This window comes from Ursus arctos, unplaced genomic scaffold (genome assembly GCF_023065955.2).
Source record: "Ursus arctos isolate Adak ecotype North America unplaced genomic scaffold, UrsArc2.0 scaffold_12, whole genome shotgun sequence".
NCBI lineage: Eukaryota > Metazoa > Chordata > Mammalia > Carnivora > Ursidae > Ursus > Ursus arctos.
The window spans coordinates 47,941,421-47,966,415 of NW_026622786.1; the positions used below are offsets into that span (position 1 = coordinate 47,941,421).

At 39.9% G+C, this 24,995-nt stretch overlaps 1 protein-coding gene across 7 annotated transcripts in view; it reads left to right on the forward strand.

Annotated features, from left to right (window-relative positions):
* Positions 1 to 11,839: 11,839 nt before the first annotated feature.
* PTGER3 (prostaglandin E receptor 3) overlaps positions 11,840 to 24,995 on the forward strand; it is a 176,974-nt gene continuing 163,818 nt past the window's right edge. For 2 of the 7 annotated variants that reach the window (XM_026497816.4, XM_026497815.4), the window contains exon 1: positions 11,840 to 13,452. In XM_026497816.4, coding sequence (XP_026353601.1) covers positions 12,559 to 13,452 — 894 coding nt within the window. In that variant the 5' untranslated portion in view covers positions 11,840 to 12,558. The remainder of the gene's footprint in view (positions 13,453 to 24,995) is intronic. The other 5 variants (XM_057310561.1, XM_057310559.1, XM_057310560.1 and 2 more) reach the window with 5 other exon arrangements.

Sequence of the window (24,995 nt, forward strand, 5' to 3'; positions counted from 1 at the left end):
CATACTTTTTTTTATACTTTAGGCCATAGTCCAGTGCTTTATTGCTCAAGTTGTCCCAGCTTTGGCCTTGGGGAAGTTCTTAGAGATTTGGTTCCTGTGGTTTTTTTGACATGCCTCCATTCTTCCGGTAGAACTAATAAAGTAGATGATGGAGGAGGGAGGGAAGAATTGTTGGAGACGTGTCATCAAATAGGTGAAGGAATGGGATCTAGATTCATCATGGTAGGGTGAGGAGTGGAGGGGCCATGGCACTTTGACTTTAAAAAGGAGCCTTGGCAATTAATTACAATTATCAGGAGAGACAGATCCGGTTACCATTAGAACCAAGTTTGTAGTCACTGAGCATGACCAGTAAACAATGTGGTTTCTTTACATAGCATTGCATGCACTGTTAAAAAAACGTAATATGTGATAGTTCCTGAATGTACATATTTAGCAAAATAAAAGGTACTAGCATAAGGAAAATATTTCCAACAACAAGGTAAATTCCTAAATAATATACCTAGGAAGATTATGAGGAAAGTTACATAGTAGTAGTCAAGGGTGTAAAAAGGACTGGATTTGAAGCTAAAAATATATAGGACGGCCCTTTTCCCATTATCTTAATTCAGTGGGGGAGCACCTATAAAATATTTTATGGTAGAAATAAAGTGATAAAAATGGGAAGAATTAGTTTTGCCTGAATGAAAGCAAAACTCTTGAATTGACCCAAATAGGTTTGAAGGAGAAGTTTATAATGAATGTGAGCTAATTTGCGAAGGCTCAAGGTTTGATCTTGTATTGGGTACCAAAAATATGACTGGGAAAACTTAAGAGAAAGAAGGAACTTCATAATCTGTCAGAGTTAAATGGGACCACATTGAACACTGAAAACGATGAGTTAAAAGACCTTAAAGTTGTACTCAGAGCAAAAAGGTACTGTACCTACCCAAAGATGAAACAGCTAGCTGTTATCAGGGTCATCACAAAGGCTGAGTATCTCCAACCTGCAAATATTGGCTCTTAATTTCCCCTTACTCATGTTTTAATATATACTAATGCTCAAATGTTTATTTCATCACTGGTGACAAGCAAATCTGTTTATATCACTATTTTGCTTAAAATCTGCCTTCTCCTGGCTTTCAGGATTAAACTGAAATCCTTTCACATATCATTAAGAGGTCATTTATTTTTTTCCAGTATTCACACCTTTTCCTCCCCCACAACTCAGGCACTAACCACTTGAGCCATGCTGAACCACTTGTGATAGATTTTCATCATCGTACAAGTTTCCTATGCTTGAAATGCCCCGTACACACACCCCTATTATCACTTCCTCACTTGGCCTTCATGACTCAATTCAGAATGCTGGGATGCTATCCCTGTTTCCTCTGAGTTTCCACAGGAATTATGTGAATTTCCTGTGAGGCCTTGTCTTTACTCAGTATTCCTAGTTCTTAAACAGCACTTTGTCCTGGCAAGCACGCAGTGTTTGACAAAGGAGTCTGTTAATAGCGGTTTTGTTCCATAAGTTTTGATTAGTTGTCTTTTCCAGTACTAATGTAGGATGTTTTTGTTCTTATCAAAAATAATTCTTTGATTGCTGGAGTTTTTCTGAAGTTCTATCTTTGCAAGATTAACCAGCATGAAAATTAGTTCCCAAACTTAAGTCTCAAGAAGAGGTTTTTTTCTGTTTAAGTTTAATGAGACCATTTCTTCATAAGCTATGAAAACTTTGAGGTTACCAATGCAGCTATGCTTCATTTGACTATAGAATCTCTAGAAATCTCATGTAAATAAGCTGTGTTCCTCAGTGTTGTGTTTAAAGGGTGCAATTTGTATTTATTGCAAACAAGATAGAATTGGGAACAACAGCCTCACTGGTAATACATTTTGAAATCTGTTCAGATTTTTTTTTTAATGACAGAAGCACTGAAAAATACTAAGCTGAAAGATCTTTTGGTCAGCTACTGATTTATTTCCCAACGTGCCTCAGCAAAAATATTAACCTGAGCAACTTTGCTATAAATTGGTAAATTGAGTTCCTGCAGAGTGCATGATCATTGAACTAAGTGTAATGGGGTGCATTGTTTGCAAAATGATGAATTTAAAATGTAGTTTGCCTTATTCTGATGTAAGAGCAGATTAAATAGTTCAAAATGATTCTGTGTATATTAAAATACTGTCTTACAAATGTAGGTCTTTAGAACAGTAGGCATGATATGCCTATGTGTAGGCATATCATGTATAACCAAATTTAATAAGTATTTTATTTTTAAAGTACAGTTTCAAGCCTTTTTAAAAACTTTAGTGGAAAATAGCTTAGAATAATATATCACTGCTTGATAGTTACACCACTGAAGTACATTTTATTGGCAAAAATGATTTGAACATTTTCTTGGACTCTTAACACTGGCTTTTAGGAGGAAAGTGTGTGATTTACAAGTTATTTGCTCAGTAGGGACATGAAAACATGAAAATAAATACAAAATGGGAGTGTTAAATCGTGGATAGAAAAAAGTGATAAGTATATTACTCTTCGTGGTGAAATTATTCCTTCTTTAATCTACCTGTTGGCTTCAAACCTGAAAATGTTGCCTGAATGGTAGAATTCTGAGCAGTCAAGTCATCTGCATTCTTGTAATCAAAAATTGTAGGTTAGAGTTTAAGAATTTTAATGTGATATCAGTAATCAGAGAATAGGAAATTATTTGCACCTTTTGTAAGTTGTGTGATTAGCATTACAAGATTGCATTGCCATATGTCATACTTTTTTTTTTTTTTTTTTTTTAAAGATTTTATTTATTTATGTGACAGACAGCCAGAGAGAGAGGGAACACAGCAGGGGGAGTGGGAGAGGAAGAAGCAGGCTCACAGCGGAGGAGCCTGATGCGGGACTCGATCCCGGTACGCCGGGATCACGCCCTGAGCCGAAGGCAGACGCTTTAACGACTGCGCTACCCAGGCGCCCCCATATGTCATACTTTTAAAACTGCCATTGTTGATGCGTTAGGATCACAGAAAAGGAAAGGTCAAGAAGTGGTTCACTTGGCTACCAGATACAAAGACCATATCCATACTTCCCAGGCTACATATGCAGCACTGCAGCGTTTGCAGTACTAAAACCCTAGGATGGAAAAGTACTGAGACAGATTGGGACATTTTACTTGTAATAGTTGTGTTTTTATGTTTTCCCCCATTTAATGGTGGAAATGGGTTTAAACCCAGACTTCTCATAAAGCATTTCATATCAAGATCTAAATCAAGTATCTGACCATTATAAACATTTTGAGCAAATGATGACTGACATGAACTCTAATTAGACTTATGAGTTTGGTAAGCCAATTAGGAAGTAGCAAACTTTCCTCTACATTTGATTTCTTATGTAGGCAAAGAAGGAAAGGAAATACTAGGATTTATAAGTAATTCACATGTAAAATCTTGTTCAAGGATTACAAAGACAACATTTAACACACACACCATTACACACTTGTCATTAGTGCCATTTTTACTGCATTGGCTTGGGCTTTTTGAATCTATATGATCATTTTAAGGTCCTTTTTTTTTTTTTTTTCATCATTGGATGATTTAGCACAGGCCTTCCCCCCTTCTTTTTTTTTTTTAATCATGTATGTTAGCCACCATAAAGTACATCATTAGTTTTTGATGTAGTGTTCCATGATTCATTGTTTTCATATAACACCCAGTGCTACATGCAGTAGCACAGGCCTTTTAGAGGGTAATTTGCCAATGTCAGTATTTAGAACATACTGAAGCATTATGTTTATTCAGTTATTTACAAATGTTGATTGAGGCTACTGCATGCTTGGCTGTGAACTAGTTAATGATTACATGGGGAAACAGCAAGGTATTCTAGTGACTCTTCTATCAAAACTAGGAAAACAGAATAATTACAAATTTTGATTAGTACCATGAAGAAAATAAGGAGTGGTGGGTAGAAGACCTAAAGGTCAGGCAAATTATCTTTGGGAGAGTAATTCCTGAAAGATCTGTACCAGAGTTGCTAAGTCTGTTCAAAGATGATAGCCAGTGAAAGTGGTGTACGGTATAATGAGTAAAAAAAAAAAAATAGCATAAAATGAAGTAGTAGAGGTAGAGACTCCATCATGCAAAGCCTCTAGGCCATAGAAAAGAAATTGAATTGGATTCTAAAAACAGTTGGGAAATATTGAAAGGTTTGAAATAGTCCTAGTTAGCTTTAACATAAATTTGGCTGCTTCTTGGAGAAAGATTAGAAAGACCTACTTGATGGGAAAAGGACAGTGAGAAGGCTTGCTTAAGCAGATTAAAGTTATAGCCTTTGTGTGATCAAAATAATACAGTCCTAAATTGGGGTTATGTAACTGATGTGTTGGGCTTAAAACCTGGAAGATAACATAAGGAAGAAGGTAAGTGATTTTAAACCATTGTAAGATTTCATTCCTCAAGAAATGGTGAAAGTTTCATACCGATTTAAGGTAAACTTTAATAGTCAAGGAAGCATATTTAAGTTTCTGCAATAACCATGAAAGAAGGTACAACAAAAAGTTGAGAAAAATCGGATAATGAAAATTTGATAATTGGAAAAGGTTTTCTTAAAGAGAATCATGAACTACATCAGGCAAGTTAAACTATATCTGTAATTAAAATGGATTATACACCCCAATTACAGGTTATCACACTGGATTAAAATTTTCAGAATCACATTTTATCTTTATAAGATGGATTCAGAATAAGAACACAAGTTGATAGTAAGATGGGGAAAAAGGTACCAAGCAAATAGTAACCAATATGTGGCAATATTAATATTTTTTAAAGATTTTTGAGAGAGCACAAGCAGGGGGAGAGGGAAAGGAGACTGCCCCCTGAGCAGGGAGCTGCACGTGGGGCTTGATCCCAGGACTCTGGGATCATGACCTGAGCTGAAGGCAGCTGCTTAACAAACTGAGCCACCCAGGCACCCCGATAAGAGGGTTATTTAGCACTAAGATGATCATCATAAATTTGGAAGTGAGTTTAAGCCCAGGCTTCTCATAAAGCGTTCCGTATCAAAGTCTAATAACTTCAAAATGTTAGGACTGAAAGGGTGAATATATCTGTGTAAGAATTCATAATAGCTTTCTCAGTAACAATAGCATTAAGCATATGGAATAAACATGGTCAAGTTGATGTAATAATTGCAAAACATTACGTTGAGCAACTGCACATAGAATACACGCAGACTGTTGAACCATACGATTCTCAAAGGATTTATAGCACAGGATGTATTTGTCCAGTGGGCTTAAGCTAGAACTCAATAGCAAAACTAGAAAGTAGTTTGGATTTAACATCCTCATATGTTAAAAAACAAATGACAATGGAAATAGATTCGCCTAAAGCAGGGTTTAGAGGGAAATGTGTAACTTTGAAAGCATATATTAGGAAAAAAGGTAAACCAATATCTAAGTTTCCATGTCAAAAATAGATCAAACATGGAGTAGAAAGAAAACAAAAATAAGCAGAAAACTTGCTTCCTGGCAAGGTTTACCCTTCCACCCAAAACAATGTATTAAACAGGATTTTTCAGTAACGTTGAACTAAAAGAATGGAAAACAGTGATTGATAATCTGATAAAGAGAAACAAGCAAGGTGAAACCTATTGAACGCTGCCACCTTACTCCTTTGGGTTTTTGGGATACATCACAGAAGTTTCCTGGGTGGAGACTTCTTGAGTTGAGATGGGGTGGGGAGGACAGAAAGGACAAAGTCAGATTCATTCATATGGTGAATAATAGGAAAAGAGCACACGTGGAGATCCCTGGTAGGTCCGCCTCGTCTTCAGATAAGTCATGATCAGCACATGCCTGAAAAGAAACTTCCACAAATGCAGGAAGCACATAAGAACCTCAAGCATAGAAACAAAATTACAGCAAATCTGTTAATAATTGCCCCCCATGATAGTCCTTCAAAAAGGAAGTTAACCTTCCACCTCATTACCACTTGCTACAAAGTAAAAAATGTAAATCTATTGGGTTAAAGCAAAAATATTTCAGGATGTAACTTGGGTTTAGGAATCAAGAAGAGACCTTAACTTTTTGAGAGAGAGAAGCAGACTCCATGCTGAGTGCAGAGCCTGATGCAGGGCTCGATTCCACAACGGCTAGATCATGACCTGAGCCAAAATCAAGAGAGAGGCTTAACCGACTGAGCCACTGAGGCACCCCTGAGACCTTAACTTTCTTAAGCAGAAATCCTCAAAACCATAAAGGAAAAAATGAGCATTTTTTTCTGAATAAATTTTTTACATAGGATAGTAGACAAAGTTAAAAAGGCAAGTGACTAGGAAAATGAAAAACAGGTGAGATCTCTGTACAAAGAACTCCTAAAAATTAGTAGCATATGACAATGCAATACGAAAATGTACAAAGCAATTAAAGAAGTTAATAGACCTGGAAATAGATTTAACGTCAAATTAATAAAATACATTTCACCTATCAGATTGTAAATATTTTAGACAGCAGTACTGTGCTGGCAAACAAAAGCAGAAACTCATTTTGAGAAATAATCTGCATGAGCATAGAAAAAAATTGGGAAGAATACATCTCAATCTGTTAATAATGGTTTTGGGAGTGAAAAGGGGAGATGAAGATGATATTAGCATTTTAAAATATAAATTCTAGTTAAACTTTTTGTTTAGCTTAATTTGTTATAAAATTTAAAATGATAAAAGCAAGGCAATTAGAAAAAACGATTGCAGTAGATTAAAGATGGTAGTGACCTGAACCAGGTGGTAGATGAGGAAACAGAGACAAGTGAATGTATATGAGCTATATTTTGAATTAAAACTAGTATTACTGGATGATAGATTGGGAGAGCTGATGGAAAAGGAAGACTCAGGATGGCCTTTGGATTTCTGGCTTCAGCAAGTGGATGGTAGTGTTGTGTTCTGAGAGGGGGAAGACTCACACAGAACCAGGAGTGGGAAAGAAAATTTGAAGTTCCAGTTGAACACACTGAGATGTCTATGTGCCGTCCAAATGGAATGACAAATAGTTGGGTATAACAAAGAAATAATAGGCTGCAGATATAAATTTGGGGGTCATTCATGTATAGCAGTTCATTTCTAAGGATTTATCATGTAAAAAGTAAGTCCTACAAGTACACACACCAATATATACAAGAATATTACTGCACCACTGCTTCTTATAGCAGAAATTGTAAATAATCCAAATCTTCAGAAAGAATTTTTTGGATTATTTGTGGTATTTAAGAAGAATGAAGAATTTCTATACATACTGACCAAAAGAGAGAATCAGATGTTAAATGTTAAAAACAAAAGACAAGTTGCAAAAGTACTTCCAGTAAAGATGGGCGGCCAAAGAAGTCACAGGGATTTTTCTCCTGTTTTAATCTAGAAGATTAAGTATAGTTACATTTAATTTACAGTCCATTTTGTGTGGCATGAGATAAGGTTTATGTTCATCTTTATTTTCATACAGGTATCCAATTTTTTTGGTAACATTTGTTGAAAATACTTTATTATCTTAACACCTTTGTTGAAAATTAATTGAATTCATATGTGTATAACCTCTCTTTTATCTCTCTCTCTACACACACACGCACACACAGCCGTATATATCTACCTGTATAAGTACAAATGTATAAATATAGGTAGGTAGAGTATTCTGTTTCATTGAACAGATATGTCTGTCTTTATGTTATTATACTGCACTACAGATAACAATTATAAAATCTGGTTAAAAATTTTAAAACAAATAAAACTCACTGGAAAGCGTTCAAAAGTGTACATACATAAATTGGAGAAGATTTTAATCTCAAAACAACAACAAAACCCTATAACTAAAAGGGGTAGGACTGAGGGTGATGCCCAACCCTCATGACTATGTCTGTGGGATATCAGTGGTGGAAAAATCAGTCTCATTGGTGAAAAAGTGCCAGAGACGAGTTCAAGGCTGAAAAGACCACTGCAAATTTAAGTAGAAAATCCAGATGATAAGAACCGTAAAAGGAATGACAGAGAACTTCTGCCCAAATATGTGTAAACTAGACATGAGAGAGTATCCCCCTGAATCCTGGCGAAAAAGCAAGAGGCCAGAGTAGAATCTAGTCTTAAAACTGCTCAAGACTACGTCCATGACTTTGATGTTTTTGTTAAATGAGTTTATTCCCCTCATATGCACCTCAGGTGGCAAAAAGTTGAAGCTTTACAAGCTTGAAATGTTAGAGCACAACCCAAGGCTGGCAGAGCAGCGAGAAATTAGAGAAGAAGCCTTGTACGTCAAGAAAAACAGAGAGGGTGGTCCCCATCACTAGCTGACCAACAAATTATGTAGTATAGGGTAGATCAATCCGCAAAGCAGCCATGAGAAACCGTGAGTACAGAGCAGAGATAGAAGCAGCTGTGTACCGCAAGAGACGAAAAGTTGGCAGTCTGAATCCAGGCAAGTTAACCACCTGATGGTTGACTGCAGCATCTGACCTCCTCCTCCACAAACCCCCCACCCCAGACCAAATCAGTAATTCTCATAAAACGATAGACTCTGTAGTCACTACAGTATATTAACTACAATGTGCAGTTTTCAACTGAAGACTACTAAGCATGTAAAGAGACAGGAAGAAAACTTTGAAGAAAATGCAATCAATACAAAGAGACTCAGTGTACCCAGATGTTTGATTTAATGAAGACTTCAAGCATTTCCTTTATTTTGTTAAAAATGGCAATTATGTTGATTGATGTTTGAGTGTTTAAATCTACCTTGGTTTCCTGAGATAAATTTCACTTGATCATGAAAACTGTACATATTTTTCCAGTTTTTCATGAAAATTGTACATAAATTTTTAAATTGGATTTTATATAAGATCTTACCTCCATAGTAAATCACAGAAGCCACTGAAATTAGCACTCCCTTCTTGTGTTATTTCAGATTTTAAAAATCAAGAATTTTGTCTAAAACATAAACTCCATAAATGTAGACTTCCATGTATTTTCTTTATATCCCTAACAACTAGTACAGTGTTGGACATGAACTGGGTGCTCAATACACATTTTTTGAATGAATGAATGAATGACTAAAAATATGCTGAAATTAGCAGTTGGATCTATGGACTAAGAATTGCAGATATTTTCCATCCATAATGAGGTAACCAAGGGCCCGTTTATCAATCTTGTTTTTGTAACCATGTCTATTTTAAGATTTCGTGATACAAATTCAGTAGAAGTAGCAGAATAAATTCATCAATACTAGCTAAATACTGATACATGTGAATTTTAAAAAATGTAAGATACACGGGGGAAATCAATCTGTAGATTAAAATCATTCCTAGAGAAGGATTTAATTTAAAAATATACAATGGGTGAATATATACTTAAATTTTTAAAAAATATTGAATATGTGGTCTTTCAATGATCTGACTGTAACATTACTACCCCACTGATCTATTGATTAAGCAGACATGACAGTTTGTGTACTCAAAGGAAAACAAAATGACCGTAGTTATGTATTAATGAGCAGATCTCTAAGAAAGTAGCAGAGGTTCCTTAGGTAAAACATATAACTGTCATTTAGAAATTCTCTTTACTGTAGTGTACAGCATGTTATTAGGTTGGTCACTAGAGGGTGCTGGTGTTTCAGATCAACATAATTCAGGCTCTGCTTCCACACTAAAAGGTGCCAACCAGAATCCAACTGGCAGTATCCAATTCTGTGACTCCTCAGATCCCCTAAATCACTAGTTTATAAGGTAAATAACTACAAAGCAGACAACTTACAATAAGATGAAGCAAATCGCTGAAAGGAGGAAAGTGTCACACAAAACATCTGAAATGCAACACATTTAGAGCTTTGGTATAGAGGTGAGTAAAGAGTCTAACATTAACTCTTCCATACTATGCGATGCTCGTTACTCTTACGAAGTCCAGTTAGCTACAACATGCACTGCAATGGGCAAAGTAAATTTTCAAATAAGTCAAATATTCATAAAGATGAGAATAATTTTTGATGTAACTGGGAAACATCAACTTTGCTTTCTTTGCTGTATGAATCATGAAAAAGTCTTTAAGTTTTTAAATATATAATTACGGTAGAGACTCACTGCTGAAAAATTTAATTTGATATGTACTTTCATCCAAATGTGTTACATAAAGTATGTATCTAATAATAACATCAATTACAATTTCATTTTTAAAATAACATTTTAGAAAAAACTTTCACGATTAAGGGTTTCAGATTAATTCAAATTAATAAGACAAAAGTTTGGGGAAGATTTAAAAAGTAAACCACTTTACTATTCCTTCTTAGCTGTTGTTCTCATTGGAAATGACATTTTAAAAGAGAAAATTCACAGGACGCCTGGGTGGCTCAGTTGGTTAAGCATCTGCCTTTGGCTCAGGTCATGATCCCAGAGTCCTGGGATCAAGTCCTGCAGAGCAAGGAGCATGGGGGGCTCCTTGCTCAGTGGGGAGCCTGCTTCTCCCTCAGCCTGCCCCTCCTCCTGCTTGTGTGTGCTCAGTCTCCCTCTGACAAATAAATAAATAATCTTTTTTAAAAATTAAAAGAGAAAATTCAAAAGTGTAAAAAAGTTTTAAAAGACATCAAAACACAAAATGAATAATAATATAATTAAAGCATGTTGTTAAAATGAAGTTTAAATTACATTTTTGCTTTTCTCCTTTAAAAACTATGTAAATCGGGTCGCCTAGGTGGCTCAGTCAGTTAAGCCTTTGCCTTTAGCTCCTATCATGATCCCAGGGTCCTGGAATCGAATCTGACATCAGGCTCCTTGCTCAGTGGAGAGTCCACCTCTGCTTCTCCCTCTGTTCCTCCCCTCCCCGCCTGTTCGTGCTCTCTCGCTCTCTCACAAAAATAAAATCTTTAAAAAATTAAACACTATACAAATCCTATAACGATATTTTTCAAGCTGTCATACAGAATCAGTACAACAGCCCAGGAACAAAGAATGTGAGAACATACCCCATTCTCATCACCTACCACTCATTTACAGCCAAAAAAGATACCAACTAAGCTAGGAAAGGCAAAGGAACTAACGGAGTGCTCCAGAAGTCTATCTGAAGTCTGAGTAATGGTACTCACACAGCTGTATGATGAGGAAATATGAGGAAAATGAAATTTACAAATATTTTAAAATCTTTTCATTTCCTGGACAATGTGAAGAGGCAGAAAAAACAAGACCCTTCCAAAATGTGGGAACAATGTTTCTATTGATGTTAACCTGCTGAGAGTGGTTATGGTATCCATGCAAACAACACGGAGGCTGGAGAATTGCTGGAAGACCTTGGGCATATCCTTTAACTTCGTGGAGCCTCAGTACCTCATCGTCAAAGGGGAGTAAGAATAGCAACAGGACCTTGGAAGATCTCTGATAAAACAGGAAACGGCTTGTGAAAACACACTAAATATCTGTTTAATAAAAGATATTACTAGACAATTATGCCCATTTTCACTAAATGTGAAGACCTTCTTAACATCTAACTACAGTTTCTAATCCTAACTGTATGAGAATGGGCAAGGCTTGGAGAACGGTTGGAGGCTTTGGAAGAGCATGCTTCTCTCCACACCCCAGTCCCTCCAGCTCCTAGAGGCTGGCGGCAGTTGATTTCATTATCTCAGATATGCAAGTGGCTGCCACCTGCCTCTAGCCACTTTAGCCCTAGCTAATTTTTTAACGGGGGGAGAGGGAGATTTTAGGTGGAGAGCGGTAGTTGAGATTTCATCTTTGAATTCCACTCTCCGATTTTGTTCCCCTTTATGTATTCCCTTGTCTCAAAGCACTATTAGTTTTGTATTTTCAGAGCGCCCCCTGGCAACAGAGCAGCTTGGTCGGCTCCCGATCATTCTGGAGTCGCAAAGTACAGAAAGGGAGAAAAGTTCACATTCAGCTACGCAGAGTGTGGTTGGCCTGGATTGCTCAGGGACAGGTGAGTTACACTTGCCAGGGTTACAAACGAGCTTCAGGAGGAGGATCCGGTCCCTACATTAGCGTCGGTGGATGGGTAAGGAGGGGGGTGGGTGCTCAGGTCGGCCTTGGCAACTTGCCTGGGGTCTGGAAGTGCAGGGAGACATTTTAGCCCGGGCCGCCCACGGGCGCTCCTCTGACAGAGAAGAGGAGGAGGCGCGGCGTAGGGAAGGGAGGACCGACTAGGCGTCCCGTCCGGCCAGGAGTCGGAGCAAGGAGTCCTCCTGGGAGTTTCCAGCCCAGGCGGCCAGGACAGCGGTCACGCAGCAGCCAAGAGACGCGCGCAGTTGCTTCTCCATCCTCCTCCCAGCGCACTTAGGCCCACACCCCCGGGCGCCCCGCCCTCCGCGGCCTTATAGAAGGGGCCAGCACCTCGCGCGCCTCGGAGCGACAGGCTTCCCGGAGCCGACGGCGCGGCTGCCTGAAAGCCCAGGCGCCGCGGCCAGAGGAAAGAAGTGAGGCGGCGGCTACGCCCCGCATCATGGAGGGCAGCCCAGCCCTAGCCCCAGTCCGGGTGGACACCGACCTTCACCGCCGCCCGCGCCCCGTCCGCCAGCTCCCGCTGCTGCTCTCCGGGCGCCGTCCTCTCCTCACCTCGAAGCCAACATGAAGGAGACCCGGGGCGACGGGAGCGCCCCTTTCTGCACCCGCCTCAACCACTCCTACCCGGGCATGTGGGCGCCCGAGCGCTCCGCCGCGGCGCAGGGCAACCTCACGGGTTTCCGGGACCCCCGCGAGGACTGCGGCTCGGTGTCGGTAGCCTTCCCGATCACCATGTTGATCACCGGCTTCGTGGGCAACGCGCTGGCCATGCTGCTCGTGTCGCGGAGCTACCGGCGGCGGGAGAGCAAGCGCAAGAAGTCGTTCCTGCTGTGCATCGGCTGGCTAGCGCTCACGGACCTGGTCGGGCAACTGCTCACCAGCCCGGTGGTCATCGTCGTGTACCTGTCCAAGCAGCGCTGGGAGCATCTCGACCCGTCGGGGAGGCTGTGCACCTTCTTCGGTCTGACCATGACTGTCTTTGGGCTCTCCTCGCTCTTCATCGCCAGCGCCATGGCCGTCGAGCGGGCGCTGGCCATCCGGGCGCCACACTGGTACGCGAGCCACATGAAGACGCGCGCCACCCGCGTCGTGCTGCTCGGCGTGTGGCTGGCAGTGCTCGCCTTCGCCCTGTTGCCAGTGCTGGGCGTAGGCCAGTACACCATCCAGTGGCCAGGGACGTGGTGCTTCATTAGCACCGGGGGAGGGGGCAACGGGACTAGCCCTTCGCACAACTGGGGCAACCTCTTCTTCGCCTCCACCTTTGCCTTCCTGGGGCTCTCGGCGCTGGCCGTCACCTTCGCCTGTAACCTGGCCACCATTAAGGCCCTGGTGTCCCGCTGCCGGGCCAAGGCCACGGTGTCGCAGTCCGGTGCCCAGTGGGGTCGGATCACCACCGAGACGGCCATCCAGCTCATGGGGATCATGTGCGTGCTGTCGGTCTGCTGGTCGCCGTTGCTGGTACGTAGTTCCGGCGAGTGCGGAGGTCAGGGTGGGCGTGCGTGGCGGCGGGCAAAGGAAACCTCTGGATGTGGCAGCACCTGCAGGGTGTGTTTGCAACCACAGAGGACTGGAGAGGCCTCTGTCCCCCTATCTTGGTTGTGGCTTCAGAGTTGAGCTACTCATTTATTTGCTGAGCACCTTTCAAGTGCCAGGCATCGTATTAGGCTTTGTTTATGCACAACTGGAGACCACCGGGCTGCTCACATTCTAATCAGAGAGAGTAGGAGGATGCCCAGCTGTCATTTCAATGCACGTGCAGAGATACGGGTTTCTAATAGGTGCGGTGGGAGCAGAATGGCTATGACAACCGTAGCCTGGTGCTGTGCGTTTTCTCATTTCAAATATCTTTTGCAAGCCGAGGCGATTTTCAATCTGCGGAAGTACCCTACGTGCGGCAGCAGGCAGGCACAGCCGTCTCGCAGCTTCTGAGGCAGTGTGCACTTGCCCAGCAGAGCCCGGCTAACCTTTCTTGCAGGCTCACTCTTGACTGGAAACGGGAGAGGGAAGATAAATCTTGCTGCTGCAGCCTGCCTCGGCCCTTTGGAATGGTGCTGTACCCTCTAGGAGTGTTTGAACCGACATTCAGTCAGTGGGACCCCAAGGCCTGGGAATTCTCTGACCAGCCTTTGCTTGTCCTTGTGCCAAACATGCAGGGCTGTGGCAAGGCCAGTCCTGAGATAGGATGGTAGGAGTTTCTGTACTTTCTAGCTCCTCACAGAGGGGCAAAGCTTGGGAACAAGTGATGTTTACACTTGCTCCTTGTGTAACACCCAGTCTTACCTGGTACTTTCCAGATTTTCCTCTGTGGTACTTTTAGCTAGAGATTTCTGTGACTAAGTGTTGTTTAGAAATACCTGATGAATGGGTATTTGTTTAGGTTCCAAGCAGCCTGGCTTACTAAGGAGGTATTGCAGAAAGAGTGACCTGGTCATTGTGGCAGAGTTAGAGCAGATTATATATTGGACCTGGAAAGTTATTAGACAGTTGTGAAAAACTTCTGAGATCCATGGACACGGACTCTCCTATAGCTTTTCTTTTTGGTGATGAAGTATACATAACATGAAATTTACCATTTTTAAGTGTGCAATTCAGTGGTATTAGGTATATTGACATTGCTGTACACCGCATTTAGTTTGAAATTCCTTGTATTTAAAAACAGAAACTTGGTTCCTTTTTCCTTCCCACTCTCCCCTGCATTTGACAAAGCAGATATTCTAGAATACCTGTGTTTAACTGGTGTAGTATATTTAGAGCACAAGTCTCGGCTTCAAATCAGGGACATGCGGTGACAAGGAAAGTTATGTCAGGACCTAGCTGCTCATAAGTCACTGTGTGGTCACGGTTCTGCGTTCCAGGAGCTGGAACTCAGGCTGATGTCATCACCATGGCTTATCAAGACCAGCACCAATTTTAGGCATATTTACTTGTATGGTTGAGGAATGGGGTACATAGGTGGCCGAACGGAAAGGGGAAAGAGTTCTAAAAAATAAACATTTATTAATGTGGTAATTAACATAACTTTAAAGGCAAACAGAGTATCTGAATTTTTCACAGCTGTCATTTGAGCCTGAGTTTGCTCTTATCATACACTTTATATCTTTGAGTTTGCTCTTTGAGTTTGCTTTTATCACACACTTTATATCCAAAAAGAAATGCAATTAAATCATATGAAGAAAATGCTTACCTATATAGTTAACCAGATGCAGAGAAACTATGTAGTGTGTTTTCATTTCAAAATTTTGATTCTAATGCCACGGGCATGGTAGCCCTAAGAATTTAGATCAGTTTTGAAAGTTGTAAGCTAGGAGGGCAAAACTCACTCTCTTAAGAAAGACATATTTGGAACTAGTCCTATTTAATTTCTGCATTTAAAAAATGTTAATTGGTTTGCAACTTTTTATCAGACACTCTATTGATTTGGTTCTCATAAAAACAGTAAATTTAAAATGAAATAAATTCAACATGTAATCACATTAAAGAGGAGAAATTCATGGTTTCCAAAGTAGACATTTTAAACCAAAGGAAATGGTTCTGTCTTCTGTTTTGTGCACCATTGAAGTTAAACCTTCAAATATCTTCAGAAAGATCCGCAGTAAAAAGTTATTGCAGAGGAAAGAAATTGGCAAAACCACTTTCTTAATAGGTTAGGGAATTTAAGAATAAAAACACTAGAGCTTAGTGAATTGAATTTTTAATGTATTAATGTTGAACTGAGAGATCTTTTTTACACCTGTTTTTTTTACACCTGTTTTATAACTATAGAAAAATATAGATTCCTTATTAGCTTTTGTTGAGTTGGGCATAAGATACTGATCTAATTATTCAAACTCCTTACTTAAAAGGACCCTGAGTATATCTTATTTTGAAGACTATCACAACTATAATAATATTCAATGTTACTGTTGGAAAACTTAGCAGAGAAAAGATACCATAATAAGAAAACGTCCAACCTGCAACAAGTTTCTGCTACATAAATACTTAAATAGAGCTTTATCTATGGAGCAAACAAAACTTTTTTACTTTTTCTTTTTCCCAGAAACTTCACAAAATACAATGCAAGATGTGAAATTGAGAATAGAGTGGGAAATGATGTCTCTGTGATGGATGACCTACGATTCAGGGTTGCTTTATCTTTGTGTGTGGCATCAAATCCTACTGGAATCAACCAGTTGACTCAGCAATGCAATCTATTTGACTTTTTATTAGTATTTTATTTTTCTATGAACCAAATTCACCAAATAGTCCACTTATTAGACATGATAGCCAAGTTTCCAGAAACAGGAATCACCTCAAAGTATAATTCACCAAAAGCCATGAGTACATTTTGTGTTTGTGTAAACCTGATCACCCCCCGCAAACAGGTGGAATGTGGCTAACACTGTCACTCTCTTAAAAATAGTAAATATAAACTAATACTGTGAAAAGTGAGGCTTGAGGAACAAAGTTTATCTTCTATGACTTTGGAACTGGGTAAAAGCAGCCGTAGAAACTTTTGCCTTTAGTCTTGAGCCTGTGAATTCTGCTCAGTATCCACAAATGCAAATAGGGATGCTTCTGTTCAAGAAGATACTTTACAGCATGGATGTGACTTCTTAAATGTAAGGAATCACTGATGTATTTTGACAAATGAAACTTGCCTTAAATATACCACATATGATAAATATATGTGATAGATTATTTACAGAGGTAACCCGGTTTATAGTACAGAAAAGTATCATGGAATTGCTAATTTTCTCTGCCTGTAAATTTCTGCCTTATTTAGGATATTGCTTCAGGGACAATGATTGCACATGTGAATTGGCATTATAGGAAAAATCTTCTCTAATTTGTTTTTATGAGAGTTGAGATTATTCAGAATTCTTTACTTTTTTTGTTTAATACATTTTAGGTACTGTGGAAGGGATATTAAGTAGAAATATTGAAAACTGGTCAAAGAGCTATAATCTGTTCAGAGAAGCAGAATCCCCACGTTTATGAGTGAAACAATTAGAGAACAATGCAAGATCTGATGTAATTAGTGCCTTTGGTTCTGGAAGGAATGTCCATCTGAATTTAGCAGAGTAGACTTCAGGGAAGAGGAGGGATGGCAGAGCTTGACCTTGCAGCTGAGAGTGAGTGTGCCCAGAAACCAGAACAGAGTGTGTCCACTAGAACCATGGGGAAAATGCTTTGAAAAAGGTTATGGAATCAGATTGAGGTTGTTAGGATGAACATGGGATGAGGACAGCGTTCTTTTGCCAGTAAACCATAGGACCTCTATTTTGGGTTTCTGAATAGGGAAGAGAGTTTTTAAAAGATTGATAGGGCTGTGGTGTGTGGATAGATTTGGGCTGGAAAATGGGAAAGAGAGATCAGTTATGAGTTGTTTTTGCAAGTCAGTTAGGGCTTTAGGGTAAAGATAGTGGGAAGAGATGAGTCAGAGAAGGAAAGGTAAAAGAGAACTAAAGTTATCAGAAATGGTTGATTTAAGGAGTGATTGACTGACAAATATTTCTTCTGAATCTATCCTCTTCATTGTGGTTAATATTTCACATCCATTATCCCACTTAACTGCATCCTGTAAGATTATCACTATTTTCTACATCATTCAAAAAATGCAAGTATAAAGAATATTAGAACTAGATTTCATTTATTTTCAGTTTTTATTGTTGTTGATTTGTTTGTTTTTGCTTAGATAGAGGAAAGGAGTTCTAGCTCTAATAGTGGGCCCTGGGCAACTTATATATCTTCTTATTTGTGAAGTATGGAGGTAGAACAAATAGACATATAAGGTATTTTTCCCATTTATGTTATTCTCAAGTTCTCTTACTGGGAAGAATGATGGTTCGATGAACAGGAATGGGAAATTTGGAAAGGAGACTGGATAGCCAATTGGGTTTTTGTTTTGTTTTGTTTGGGGTTTTTTTGGTAAGAAAGGGCTCCTGAGTCACTGGGGTTTTAGACAGAGTACATATGGTGATGGTGGATTATCTAAATGATATATCTAGAAACCAATATAACTTGAAGATTAATGAGATAAATCAGGGCTTAAAAAAGGCAGATTTTTTATTTTAAGCATAGCAGAGAGTGCCAAGAATTAAACAGTTCTTAAGCCGTTCTATTTGAAGAAATTCAGATGGCCTAGAGTTGTAACATAATTGTGACTCATTGGCCTTTCTCTTTTGAAAAAGGTGTAAAGGTCAAGAAATCAATTATGAAAGTTTCCACGGGTTCAGTTTTCTGGGAATAACCTTCAGGAATATGTGCTGCACACATTTGTAACAGATGATGATTCCCCTTGGGGTGCTGAGGGGTGGTAGTGAGGGATTCCGGGTCATGTTTCAGTTTCCAGTTCTGGCCTTGCATTGTAGGGAAGCTGGGAGGGAAGTCTTCCCTTAAACTCATTACATTTGTGTAGTATTTTTTAAAAAGATTTTATTATTTGAGTAACAGAGAGCGGGGGAGGGTCAGAGGGAGAGAATCTCAAGCAGACTCTGTGCTAAGCATGGACACCAACACGGGGCTCCATCATGGGACCCCGAGATCATGAAGTGAGGACCCAAATGAGCCACCCAGGTGCCCCACATTTGTGTAATATTTTTTCTATTTCACCAGTGTTCCACATTTGTCTCACTCATGCCTTAAGTCTCAAAGGTCTACAACTGTAACATGTCAAAGTTTGACTACCCCATTTTCCTCAATTCCTTATCGTAGAGATAAGTAGGAAGTTAGTATTTCAATTCCCGCCATACTTCTTGAGGATTATTAAATGGCCTCTCAAGTAACCTTTTATCCTTAGAAAATTCCAACTTCCACAGATTAAAAAAGGTAACCAAAGGAGCCTGATTTTCCTTGGGGTTCCCCTTCTGTCTTGACCCCTAAGTATATGTCGATATTTTACTGTAAACATAGTAATTCATTCGTATGCAGAAATGCCAGTTGGACAGTGAATGACTTCTTTAGCAAGGTGAACACCACACTCACACACCTACACACACACACACACACACACAGAAGTAGCATTATGGAGTGCCAAGAAATTCTCTGTGCTCTTTACTCAGAACTCTCGTCTCTCCATTTTTTCATTGGCTACTTCACCCTGCGGTCAACTGACAGCTGCTGAGCAGTCATCCTTCCTGGATTGCCCAAGGTGTCAAGTTAGAAATCACTTTATTGGAAAAGGCTTCCTTGATCCTCTCTAGACTTGGTTGGGTGCTCTGGCCCTTTGGTTCCATAGTACCTACCTTGCATTTCCCAGTCATAGTCTGAGTCACACTTCATTGGACATATTGGTTAATTGACCTCCTGAGGCGAGGTACAGTATCTATCTTGTGTCTTGTTCGTTTCCCTGAAATGGTCATAGTTACATGCCATACAAGGTATGCCCAATATATGGTTATTGTTTGAATATCTAAGCACCCAAATCAGAAGACACTACCTGGTCCTAGTTACATAAGCAATTAATTGTGTGACTTTAGACAATTTACTTGTTATCTTTGTGAACTATTTGCTTTTCTTTGGCAAAGTAGGAATAAAAATATCTACCCAGCCCATTTCATAGGACTGTAACAAAAACCAACATAAATCTATGTGAGAATAATTGAGAATATCCCTTTAATATTACAAATACTACTATGATGTTTTACTGGATAATACTGTTGATTTCTTGTGTTCAGATAGACCTTTCCCCCAGGAAACTGAAGAAAAGAGACAAGTGATGTTTCACAACTCTATTGGTTATAGTTCCCTGGGGGTAAAAGATGTGCGGTGCAGAATGGAACTTTTCAGAAAAAAAATACAATAAAAATGGTAAATCTCAAGTACATAAATTTTTACAAGGTATTATAATTCATCCCTCCTCCACTCCCCATGCCACCGTCTCTCTTCTGCATTTTGTCAGCTCTGGAATCCTTTCCCCTTTATGGCTGTCAGTTAATTAACTCTCTAAATCTAAAACATGCTAGGTTCCATCTCCCCTTTCCCTAAACCTGGAGGTGTAACTACTACCTCACCCTCTGAAGACCTCTGCCACAGGTCTAGAATGTGCCCTCTGTTTTTCCAGTCATACACTTCTTTGTATATTCTTCTCTGTCCTCACATAAATGTTTAGGTCGAATTAATTGTGCATGTCATTATTGTCGTTGGTCAGATTGTTCTGCAGACTTCTTAAGGGTAGATCTGGTGACTCAGTTGTCCTCATCTCTTCGCAGATGATCACTAATGTGAGGCTAAACAGAATTTCCACCACTGACTCAAAGCCTAAGATTGAATTTACATAATCCTTAAATGAGGCCCAAGTGTGAGAATTGCAGAGTTGTAAATTGTCTCACAATTTGACCAGGTCCTGACAAGACATTAATATTTTCTGTAGTCTACAAATAGCACAGAGTATGATTTTCCCATCCAGTGGCCCTCCTAGATGGTCTCTTGGGCAACATTCATAAGAAAGACATTTCATTGAGTGATTTTGGCACTTATTAAAAATGTATAATGTTATTTTACCAGTACCTATTTTTATGATAGGAAATTGAAGAACCATAAATCTAAAAATGAAAGATAGTGGCAGAGATGGAAGAGGAGGCTTGATTTTTCATGCTTTAACTCTGCTAGAAAGAAGGAAATTAGCTAATTTAGGTAAAAGTTATATAATAGAAGTAAAAATAACAGTACTATTTTTTTAAAATCTTGAAAATACAAAAATAGAAGGTCAAGTTAGAACTAGAAGCCTACTTAATTTAAGCAATTACTGAGCCTCCAAAAAGTCAAGTGTAATTTAAAAGATATAGTTTTCACAAATCTTTTGATATTTCTAAAAAAAAATGTTTGTTTCCTGAAAGTAGATTTGATCTTTTCCCCCTACTTTCTGAACTTTATAACTGTCATTTTCTGTGGTTGAGGATATGCTTCTATTGGTGTGACTCAGGAAAATTTGGAAAAAGAAATATGTTGTTAATGTGGAAAATGCTGAAAGAGAGATTGTAAAACATAAGAAGCATGTGGGGGAATTCACCAGATAGTAGGGTAGAGCTTTCACCATGGTCCTGATGTATAGAATTTCCCTGATAGTGTCCTGCTGCCGACCACCGTGCATGGGTCTGGTAGAACACGAACATCTGCGTTCCTCTGCCTCAACAGTCTTAAGGCACGAGTGACAGTTAGTGATGAAATGCCCCCTGACTCGTGAGCACTCCTCTCTGATTCATTAGAACAGAAGAAGGTGACTCGAGAGCTAGGTGAGGGCCACAGAGAGAATAAGGCCCTGGGAAGCAAAAGACCGGAATTCTGGTGTAGGCTTTACCACCACATGATAGAAGTCACTTTATCTTTCTGGTTTTCCCTTCCTCATCAGTAAAATAAAACCATTATCAACTCTAACCTTCCTTTCAGCTCTGACTTCCTGTGGCTTGAAATAGATAAAACTGTCCCTCGTGGACATACTGTTTTAGATGCATGAGGGAAGACACCCAACAACTTCCTCGAAAGAGGCAGGGAAATGTATGCAAGTGGGCAAAGTATATCACACATTCTTTTATACGGTCATTCTATAAATATTTTTTGAGGGCTTTCTGTGTGCCTGCTATTCTGCTCACCCTGGTGGTACCGTAGTGACCAGGGCTGACTCATATGATTGTACGTGTTGAGCAGTTACGTAACTCTAGGGGGCACTGTTCACATTATATTCTAGGTGAATGACCCTTGTTAAGCAGTGTGCAATCTGTGCTATACAATTTTCTTTCATGAAGCTTTCAACCTCCTGAGGTAGCAGACAGTGAAGAAAAATCATTCCAATAAATAAATGTCACCAGTCTCATGGGTCATTACCACGGTTGCTCTCACTGCCACATGGTGCTGCTGGGGCAAATGGGCCTTGTCTGGGACCAAAGGCAATGCTACTGGTCTACTGCCATTCTGACACCCTGCTGGAGCATGTCTCTACCCAGGCTGTAGTAGGTCTGTGCTTGGGTGCCATTGTCAGAGAGCGCAGTAATTCACACCCGTAACTACAGCCATAAAGCTCAGCAGTAATTACCCAGAGGATAACCACAATGCTACGGTTTATGGACCCAGGGGGCAGCTGGCCTCAGGCCACATACTGTCTGGAACCAGCCTTCTTGGGTCTTTAGTCTCTGGGTTGTGCTCAGATCACCTCCTGACAAGTTTGCCTTTCCGTTCCAATGAACTTCCTTTTAAGACTTTCCATGTCTTGGGACACCTGGGTGGCTCAGTCGTTAAGCACCTGCCTTCGGCTCAGGGCGTGATCCCAGCGTTCTGGGATCAAGTCCCGCATCAGGCTTCTCTGCTGGGAGCTTGCTACTTCCTCTTCCACTCCCCCTGCTTGTGTTCCCTCTCTTGCTGGCTGTCTCTCTCTCTCTGTCAAATAAATAAATAAATAAAATCTTAAAAAAAAAAAAAAAAAAAAGACTCTCCATGTCTTTTCCCTTTACTGAATGTAGCCAAAGTCACTCTACTCCAAGTTTCTTAGCTTCAAATCTTGGGAGGAGAGGTTAGGTCTGCCAGCCCCTCCCCTTTTTTTTCCCAGAAAGCATGATGATTTACCTCTTCCTAAGTGATCAGGGGTGTGTACCAAGAGTGTTATGTGGATTTTCTTGTTATACCAATTTCTACTATGCCAACCTACTCATTCTACATTTACCAAAGTAATTGCTTCTTATTCTGTGAGGTCTGCTCCAATGTGACTTGCTCTGTCCACCTGAAGAGAGAAATGGGGGGTAGCTTCTGTATCCCCTTACATATATTACTAAAACAATAAGCATGTTATGAAGGCAAGAAAAAGGTCCTTTGGCAGAGTGTCGAAGAGGACTCTTTCTTCATCCCTTGGTGAGGTGTGGGGTGGCTAAGGAGGGTCTGCTGAGAAAATGTCACTTATGATGAATCTTGAGGGATGATGCTTTGAGGAAAAAAGAGCAGTGTCTGAAGTTATCAGTATGGGAAGGAGCGGAAGCATCAGAGGAATGGACAGAAGGCCAGTGGACATACTGGAGAGAGAGAGCCTTTAAGGTGAGGCCAGGGAGGCGGGTGGGGCCAACTATGCAGAACCCTGTGGGCTCTGTTTGGGCGTTTATATTTTCAACTTAAGTGTGATGGAAAACAACTAAAAGGTTTGTGTGTGGAAGTGAGTTGATCTGCTCTATGTATTAAGAAATATTGCTCCATTTTTGCTTCCTGAATTAGAGAGGCAGGGTGTCAGAGCCCACAAATACTAAGGTCAGATGGAGACGTAGAGTCATTAGTAAAGAAAATTTCTTTCCCCCAAGTGTTGCTTAGAACGAAGGGAGGGACATAGTTTGGCACAGAATGGAGAGGGGGCAGAGTCTGTGCAGGTGCATAGAGGAAAAAATAGAATCAGGTGTGCTAGGAATGGTAAGAAAGTCTGTTTTTACTGGGTGTTATACACAAATAATGACTCATGGAACATTGCATCAAAAACTGGGGATGTACAGTATGGTGACTAATATAACAAAATAAAAATTATTTAGAAAAAAGAAGTGTGGAAAATAAATCCAAGCTCCAAAAAAAGTCTGTTTTTATTGAAATATGTCTGAGAATATTAAGAAATGTTATGAGTCAGGGGCGCCTGGGTGGCACAGCGGTTAAGCGTCTGCCTTCGGCTCAGGGCGTGATCCCAGCGTTCTGGGATCGAGCCCCACATCAGTCTCCTCCGCTATGAGCCTGCTTCTTCCTCTCCCACTCCCCCTGCTGTGTTCCCTCTCTCGCTGGCTGTCTCTATCTCTGTCGAATAAATAAATAAAAATCTTTAAAAAAAAAAAAGAAATGTTATGAGTCAAAAGGGATTGAGGGATGAGGGAGACAGAAGTGCTTTGGTAGATTCTCATGAAGATTAGAAATAGGAATTTATATTTCATCTTGGGCAAGTTGTATTGCTTTTCTACACTCCTGTTCCATATTTGTAAAATAAGAGGGTTCCCATTATAAAATCTCTTGGCTTATGAAGGTCATTTAGTAAAACAACTCATCTAATGTTTGACATCTTTCTAGAATATTCTTGGTGAGATAGTTTAAGCTTTGAACACCTTTACTCCCAGGAAATTTGTTGCTTTTCATAAGGCACTTAGAATTCTCTTAGAGCCAAATACTATGCTGGGTTCTATCTTACCAACAGTTGTTTGTTTTAATTTCTTACAGTTACCCTAAGAGGTAGGCATTACTGGCTCCAATTTACAGACAGTGAAGAAACGAAAGCTGAAAGAGGTTGTGATTCATTTAAGATAACAGAGCTAGTAAGTGGCCAAGCTGGGAGTCAAAGGACAAGCTCTTTTCTCCAAGCCATGGTGCCTCAGATAGCTCAATTCATCTTGAGTTGTTCTTTCTATTATAAAAACTTCAATTCCCTTTTGTTGGTTGAATTGGAGTATTGATGATGCTAGTTCTTGGTTTATAGGGAGCAATACTAAACTTAATTAGAAAATTTTTTAAGTTATATACTTCTGTTTTAGGTATCAAGGAGTTCCACTAAATTTATGAATGGCAAAATAGCATGAATATATCTAGACAATGTCAGGGGCAGAAGCCATGATGTATCAATTAATTTAAGTGACACTTTGTTGAATATCAGTTGTGTTCCAGGCACTGTGTTACAACCCGACGGAACGATGGCATGCCCTTTCCTCAAAGAAAGCACGGAATGTGTTGTCTGCTGAGTGATTCCCTAGAGAGACTTGAGGTTGTGACTAAAAAGGCATATTATTTTCCATTGTCAATTTTGAACATAGGATCAAAGTTGAGGACCATATAGAATTCATTTATCCATTTGCTCTCAGTGATTGTTGAGTATCTACTATGGGTTAGGCACGGTACTAGATGCTGAAACTATAGTAATGACATAGACTAGTTCTCTGCTCTCAAGGAACATGCATTCTAGTAGAAGAAGAAAGTCAATCCACAGATGCACTAGAAGTCAGATTGTGATAAACACTGCTAAGAAAATAAAGCAGCGTGATGTGATAGAGGAAGCCTAGGGAACTTTTGTAGATTGTCAGGGA